This window comes from Scaptodrosophila lebanonensis, unplaced genomic scaffold, assembly GCF_003285725.1.
Source record: "Scaptodrosophila lebanonensis strain 11010-0011.00,11010-0021.00 unplaced genomic scaffold, SlebRS2 tig00000136-arrow-arrow-pilon, whole genome shotgun sequence".
NCBI classification, from domain to species: Eukaryota; Metazoa; Arthropoda; class Insecta; order Diptera; family Drosophilidae; genus Scaptodrosophila; species Scaptodrosophila lebanonensis.
In genome coordinates, this window is record NW_022060586.1 from 1,284,255 (window position 1) to 1,292,544 (window position 8,290).

The following is an 8,290-nucleotide window of genomic DNA, read 5'->3' on the forward strand; positions in this document are numbered from 1 at the left end:
TTAAAAACCACGTACTTGTGTGTATTGAACAAAACTCTCTGCGAAAAGAAAACCAAAATAAATAGATACAGGCATAAAGTTGATTAGAAATCGTGCTCACCAAACGAAATGTAACCCAAATTGGAAGTGTCTATAGCATAAAAGAGCGATTGAGCCTTCTGCTCGGTAAGTTTTCCGCCGGCATGACGCATCAGCTTGACAAAACTAGCACGATCAATGCACTCCTCTGATTCACAATATATCTGCAAAGCGTTGGCCGATTAGTAAGGGTTGTGAGATTGAAATTAATTCAAATTTATTACCAGAACAAGCGCACGCAAGAATGCTAAAATACAGCTGTTTTTCAATTTACAAAAGAGTGAGCAGACCAGAAAACTCTTGAGACTCACTGTGCCCGTACGCCTCTGCAAAGGAAAATAATATTTTAGAATAGAAAAGTAATATAGAATAGTAATATCACCCCCTCCGCTTACAATCCTACAATGCAAAAAAATCCCAAATTCGGCTATTCTAGCTCTTATTCTACTAAGATCCTTGCATTCATATGGACAGACGGAACAAACATCATCAACTCGACTCGCTTTGTCAAATTGATCAAGAATATATATACATACATATATGACTATGTACGAGTATATACTTTGGGGGGTCTGCCACGCCTCCTCCTGCGTGATAACCTCACTTAACCCGAATACGTTTTTACTCTTTGGGTACAGAGTATTATAGAGTGATACGGCTTAACCCAACTCTTTATGTTATATGTATTTTATGTATGTACGATAACTCACTAGTTATCGGAGCGAGAACGAAGCAAACATACATTTACATACATATGTATATGTATAAACATATGTATGGAATGTAAGTATATAGCCTTGCTGTGGAATGTGCGATGAAGAAACGTCGTCGTAAAGCTTAAAATGTTGCAATTTCATTGTTTGAGGTCCCTTACCCACTATATTCCCGTCCTTGTCTTTAATAGCACAGAGCTATTTCCTCATGAGTCGCAAATCTATCTTTCCCATTCTAATTCATAAATTATAGTTCTCTTAGAATTCCCGAAAATGTTCATTAATGCACCCATCAACTTTTGTATATAAAACTAATTCTTTATAAAAAATCATATTTATACCCTGTACCCAAAGGGTACAAGGGTATATTAGTTTTGTGCGAGTGCACATGGAACACACAGAAGGAGGCTTGGTAGACCCCACAAAGTATATATATTCTTGATCAGCATGACAAGCCGAGTCGATATAGCCATGTCCGTCTGTCTGTCTGTATGAACGCAAGGATCTCCGAAAGTATAAGAGCTAGAATAACCAAACTTGGTATACAGATTCTCCTGAGCCCGAAAAAAGGACGAGTTTGTTCATTTTTTCTGATCCACCCCCCCCCCCCCCCCCACTCCCCCCCTATTAACGATTTTCTATAACTCCCGTAATTCTTGGAATTTTGAACTAAAATTTGGTAGTCAGGTTAGGTTAGGTTAGTGATTATATATCCGTATACCAAGTTTCATTATGATAGAATGATCGGAAAGAAAGTTATAGCCATATAACCAGGCCCAATGCACACATACATACATATGTACAAGTACACAAACACGCATAAGGCACGATTCTGATGTAAATGTAAATGTATATGTATGCATGCATAGAATATTTTATATTTAATTTAGTTAATTAATTAAATTAATTAAGTTAATTAATTAAATTAATTAAGTTAATTAATTAAATTAATTAAGTTAATTAATTAAATTAAATTAAATAATTAAGTTAATTAATTAAATTAATTAATTAATTTAATTACTTTTTTGTGGGAGTTGAGCCTGCTCGACTTTAGCATTCCTTTCTTGTTTTTAAGTTAAGCTTATCTGTAATTTTAATTACCTTTAAGCTGTATATAAATAAATAAAAGTTTTCCCTGTCATTCCTATTCCACTTTCATTTTTCCACCCATCGCCGTTAAGTTTCAATTCTATTCTTTCAGTTCAGTATATATCGAGCTAATACTTTATATTCCCGTCCTGGTACGTTGTAAGTTCTAATTATCCATTTATATTGAATCTTGAATCAGCGCGGTAGCATTTGTTTTAAATTTAGGCTGCTACTATGAGCTATATGGCAGTGGTCGATGCAGACTTGTTATACTATACTTGTTCCACTCTGCAGGAGGTGAAAAATGTAACAGGCAGGAGGCGTGGCAGACCCCACAAGGTATATATATTCTTGGTCAGCATGACGAGTCGATCTAGCTTTATCGTCTGACTGTCCGTATGAACACCTGGATCTCAGAGACTATAAGATGTCTCAACCTCTACCGAATTTTGCACAAACGCTGCCCACTTGTTTTTCATTATTTTGGTATACATCTTAGATAAAGCTGGCTATAAAACCCCATTAGGTAATCAATCGCGAAATTTTTTAATGGATTATTGAAAATAATAGTTGGGGTATCATAATATTCATTTTAATTTATTTAAAGCAAGGCACAAATATGCGCTACATCGTGCGAACAGGAGGAGCAAGAACACCTCCGACAGTTGCCCCATTACAAGCTCCATTGGTACTAACGTATCCAGTCAACTTAGAATCTGGCTGACAGTATTGAGTGGCCTCATCAAAAAATGTACCTTCAGGGCATGGTCCAGTAGATGTGGCCACGCCATTCTTGCAATACACGTAATCCCTGCAGGCAGTGTTGTCGACAGCATTCACGAAAGTGGTCATTGCGTATTGGCATCTGTTGCAGCCCTTCGTGGCAACGGCAATTTGTCGCGAACGGCATGCCTTGGCTATTGTGTCATAATATTGCCCAGCGGGGCAATAGGTGGGCACAAAAATTTCGCCATTACATACATAGTAATTGCCGCACACATAGTTGTCCCCTCTCGTTTCTCCCCTGGTAGTGCAGGGACCACCTCCTGAAGTCAAGTCCTGGTTTGTTACTCTACTACACACCGAATTAGTGCTGTAATCACATGCTTGTAGTTGTACATTGAATCCCTAAAATTGAAAAAAAATAGTTATTAGCTAAATATGAATGAATAGGAAAAAGTTAGAGTTACCTACAGTCTTGACATTCCCACTTTCGCTACAAGAGCCGGTTTTAAGTTCACCACTTGGCGTACAGTAGTTCCATGTTCCACAATCAACTGTGCTGCCGAAATATATTCCTGGGGCCGCAACGCTGCACAAGTTCTGAAGATAAGTGCCTTCTATTTGATCGGAGCATTGGCCAGAAACACACTGCTGTGTCTGTCCATCAAATTTCGATCCTTGTGGACAAGTTCCTTTGCCGATTTCCTTATCATCCTGACAGTACACATACGCCTTGCAATTCCCTTGAATTGGTACCCATTTGCTTCCACTCTTACCAACACAAGGGTTCCCCAAGCTGCCGACACCAACAGCGCAATTAACCTGAGATGACGGGGAGCAGCGTTGATTAGCCAAATCAAATGAGTAACCGGAATCACAATTAATGGCCCGTGGTCCGGTGGAATCACATTGATAGTATTTCTCACAGGATTCAAGGCTACCCAGCCTGGTGCCGGTCTTAACCGAGGTACAGAAGGCCGTTACATTGTAGTTGCCTTCAATAATGTCGGCGCTTAGAGCTTTGGAAAAAACCAGGCACAAAATGCTGGACAAGAGGTATACGCCTATAAATAAAATACAAAACTTAATAAAAATGAGGATTGTTGGTGAATATACTTGTATGCTACACTTACCTGCCATATTTAGTTAACTTTAAACGTAACTATGTCTTTGCTTACCAAAAACTGAAAGCTGGATATCTTTAGAGTATATCGTCTTATATAGCTGTGGCTCAGTGCGCCAAAATATGATATCTAGAGTACAAAAGAGCGCTACTGTTACCAGAAGTCGATAAGCATTTGAACATGTTATAATTTTATAAATTCTTAACGAACATGATAACAAATTGCTATACATGAAATTGAATTTACTGTTTCGTTGAAAAACGTTTCATGATAGTTATTTAATGATCGTTACTCTATAATTAAGTTACTCCTAAACTAGCTTAATATATAAATCCCAAATTTCTCAGTTTCCATTTTGTTTTATTTCGTTTATGGCTTATTTTATTCAAATTCCTACGAGTACATAAATCACGATCATATTTTATGGAATGATGACCTCAAGCAGCGTTCTTAACATGGAATTTTTATTGGATTTATATCAAGGTGCTTATGCCCTTTATCCAAAGGGTGAAAGGGTATACTAGTTTTGTGCGAATGTTTGTAACACACATAAGGAGGCGTGGCAGACACCACAAAGTAAATATATTCTTGATCAGCTGTCCGTCTGAATACCTGGATCTCAGAGACTATAAGGGATAGAGACACTAATGATTTTTCCGAAACGCCGTTCGTATAATCACCTTCGTTTTGGAGACTATAAAAGCTAGAGACGTCGTCCAAGATGCCTTATATAAAGACGCAGATTATGCGTATTTAAGAATTCCGCCCACTCCCCCGCTAATACTGATTTTACATGCATACATAGCTCCCGTAATTCTTGACTTAAATTTGGGAAATACTTCCAGATAGTGATTATGTGTTGTTGTTGTTTTGTCTATATTGCGCACATGCTAACACACAGGCACGCAAGGACATGCATAGACATAGGTACAGAGTATTTCAAAGTCGGGGCACCCGACTTTACCATTTCCACTTGATTAGTGTTTTTTTTTTCTTGTTTAAGAAGTCTTGCTTTTATTATTTGCCAAACTACAAGTTTTGTGTTAGTTCTTATCTATTTACAAGAGATCTTCTTCCTATTGCCAATAGGTACAAAATAATAGATTATATGAGTCAAAATAAATTTATTAATTTGCCCGCCACTGACTCTTTTGTGAACGGGGAGCACCTTCCTATCAGCAACACTAAATGCACTGTTTAGACAAAAGATTACAACAATGTATTCTAAGTTTCTCTATAGACGTACTTTTCAAAAGAATTTTTCAATGATTTCTTAAGATTTCGAGTAAATTAGTATATAAAACATATGGTAGAATACAAAAAAGCCTAAAAAATAAAATACGTGTATTCCAACCAATTGCCAAGTAAAATATTACATTACCAAACATCAGAGGTGGAACGACTTGCTTGCCTCACAAATTGATTTTTAAAACTATTGCAATACTACTAAGAGAAGTTAAAACAAGAGGAAAAGCTAAAGTCGGGTGTCCCAAATTTGAAATTAAATATAATGAATAAAATTTAAAATACATAACACGTACCTAGAGTCGCACAGATTTAAAAGAATACATTTTTTACCTCAATATTTTGTCTATGTGTGTCAATAAAGAGTTGAGCCAAAGCAGCTATAGCTTATCACTACAAGTTCGTTTACATTTGACCTATCGTTATGAAACTTAACACCATGGCAGTTGGGCACTAGCCGGAAAAAATTCCAAGAATTGTGGGAGGTATGGAAAATCACTAATATCAGGGGAATGGGAGGTGAACCCCAAAAAAACAAAAACCAAACCAAGTTTGGTTCTGAATCTTATACTTCCCGAGTTCCATGCGTTTGTACGGAGAGACAGACTCGTCATGTTTAACCGATAAAGAGTATAAATTATCTTGGGTGTATGCCACGGCTCCATCTGTATGTTACATATATTCGCTCCAAACAAGTATACCCTTTTACCCTTTGGGTACAGGATATAAAAAGAAGAGAGAATGCTACAGTCGACCAGGGCCGACAATGAAACACCCCTATACTCTAACAAACTTACGCCACTGAGTTGCATGTGTCCATAGCATAAGCAAAAAGAAGAAGACCGAACCCGCTCCTTCTGTTTTAGGGCGTAGTAGTACTGTAGTAGTAGTAGTACTGGAGTGAAACTCTATTATAAGCTTGGGGCTAAAATTGGTCAAACCAAGGCAATCTCGACTGATTACAAAAAAATGCTTTTATAAAGTTAATTACAAGGAGATTTATATTTAATTATCATTTCTAATGAACAAATTTTATAGACAAAATATTATAATTTTGTTATTTTTGTAACAAATATTTATAATTTGCAGTTCTGTGCGCACTTTTTTGTGCACAAAATTGTGTATAATTAAAGCTGTTTTATTGCGGAATATCTGTAATTGAAGTCGCAGGCTGATGCACCACTACTTTTTCCTGATGGACGTTACGACGAGGCTGCACTACAATATATGAGAGTATATTTAAATAGATTTTATATTATAAGAGAACTAAATTATAAACTATATAAGACATCAGAAGGCTAGGCCTTCCAACAAACCATTTCAGAAACCATTCCATTATTATACCCCGATACCGGAAACTGAAAGTTCAATTTATATATTTTTGGTTTTTCTATTTTATTTATTTATTTATTGTATTTATTAAAGTATCGGCAGTAAGTGGCGTTCTACACATAAACAAATGTTATAAAATAAACTTAATGAGACAAATACTAGTAGACCTAAGCAGTAAACAACAGTAGTTAACACAACTCGAGTCGATGGAAGAGTTATTATGGCAAATTCGATTGGATAGGGCCATACTTGTACTATCCACACCTTAAGGAAGACGGGGACGTTGTTAGCGCCTAATTAGTTTAGGAAAAGAAGATGTGAGAATGGAATTCAGTCCCCAATAATAAAATGTGTTAAATGTTAAGCGCAAGAGTATTCTGTTTTTGTGTGCAATATAAAATTTCTCAAAAGAAGGAATGATAGATCACACGTTAAAGACGAAACGAATCCATATCGTGATGTTCGTCTATCCGTCTATCTATTTCATTTCCTCCCACAGTTAAAGAGCTATCGCATTGAAACTGTTAATGGTCTCAAATAATCGTTATTGGCCATATTGAATGAGCAATATGGAATCAAAGGAATATATGTAAGAGAGTGTTGTTGTCATACTACCTGATTAACCACGTAAAACAAAATGCAAAGAGCTTTTTAATTAAATACTTGTGTGAAATAAACCGTGTCCAACTTAATTAGGAGGATCAAATTTCGGTCCATCCTCTGGTGTTATGAAGATGTTCAAGCTTTGTCAACGTCATCATTTATTTCCCCACGATCGTATCAAGCAAAATATACAAATAATAAGCTCTGCAAAACTATAACAAAATAAATTATGTGGATGAAGAGGAGGGCCATGTTTATAACAAATTTATGTTGCCTATTTCGATGTTCATTTATTTTTGCATTTACACAAAGCTAATCTCATTCAGCCGCAATAACTTACAGTGGGCCAATGCCATGAAATATTCAGTTAAATTGTACATAAAAGAACGACCGCATCGGTCTTGTGTATCAGTACTTATGAGCAATATATATTCTATGCTTAGACATTTACATTTAAATACATACTCGTATGAATAACAAGATGCATCGCAAAGTAAATAGGACTTTTTGAAAATAGGAGCAGAGCATTTAGAGAAAATTAGTTTGTTTTATTCAAAACCAACACGTTTCTACGATTATTAAGCATACGTACGAGTGTTTTAGGGAATCAGACGACATGTCCTTCAGAATGATCATATAAGCCATTTGAAAGGCGTGGCCAAATGCAACTTCCCGAAAGAGTAATAGTCACATGGAGCCAAATCAGGCGATTATAGCTAGTGATTTATGTTTAAATTAAAATTTTCTGTGAAAAACTCGACAAGTTATCGGTTTTTGTTCATCTGGATGCTTTCATTCCGCACTTAATGTCTTATACTTACATCAATAGTTTTGGTCTTTTTCTTTGTGTGTGTATATTTAAAGAATCGTTGATATTTTATTCTATTTTATTTCCATTAATCTCACGAATTTTGACTGGCAATAATAGTAGTATTTTTGAATCGCGTATCACCCTAAAGTTGGTTCATAATTTTAAATGAGCATAATACTTGTATTTGCTCTTTCCTTAATCGCCGTGACATCTTCAGAGTTACGACATTTTGAGGAGATGTCAATAAATATGTATATATGTATGTACATACTATACTTGTATGTATAAAGCTAAAGCAATTATGCATGGCGCCACCAGAAATGTACATTTTCAAAAAGTCCTGTTTACTTAAGTTTGCACATTGTCAATATGTGTATGACCTCTACATATGTACGAGTATATACTAATATTTACATTGTAGAAGAATTCGGATCCAAAACTAAGATATGAATTGAACTATTGGGCAGTTTGCAAACACACCTGTATGTAAATCATGATTATGAAAATACCCACATTAAAACTATTTTCAATTCCAAACTAAGCCTAAAATTATTTCTTAGAATGCGATTCTG

At 35.8% G+C, this 8,290-nt stretch overlaps 1 protein-coding gene across 1 annotated transcript; it reads right to left on the bottom strand.

The window, feature by feature from the left end:
• On the bottom strand, window positions 1-3,743 carry LOC115629206 (peritrophin-48-like). Its single transcript, XM_030525605.1, has 6 exons — window positions 3,737-3,743; window positions 3,075-3,667; window positions 2,550-3,008; window positions 303-404; window positions 101-242; window positions 1-38 (listed from the first exon to the last, which is right to left on the bottom strand). The coding sequence occupies exons 1-6, from the start codon at window positions 3,741-3,743 to the stop codon at window positions 1-3; spliced, it is 1,341 nt and encodes a 446-aa protein (XP_030381465.1).
• Between the last annotated feature and the right edge of the window lie 4,547 nt (window positions 3,744-8,290).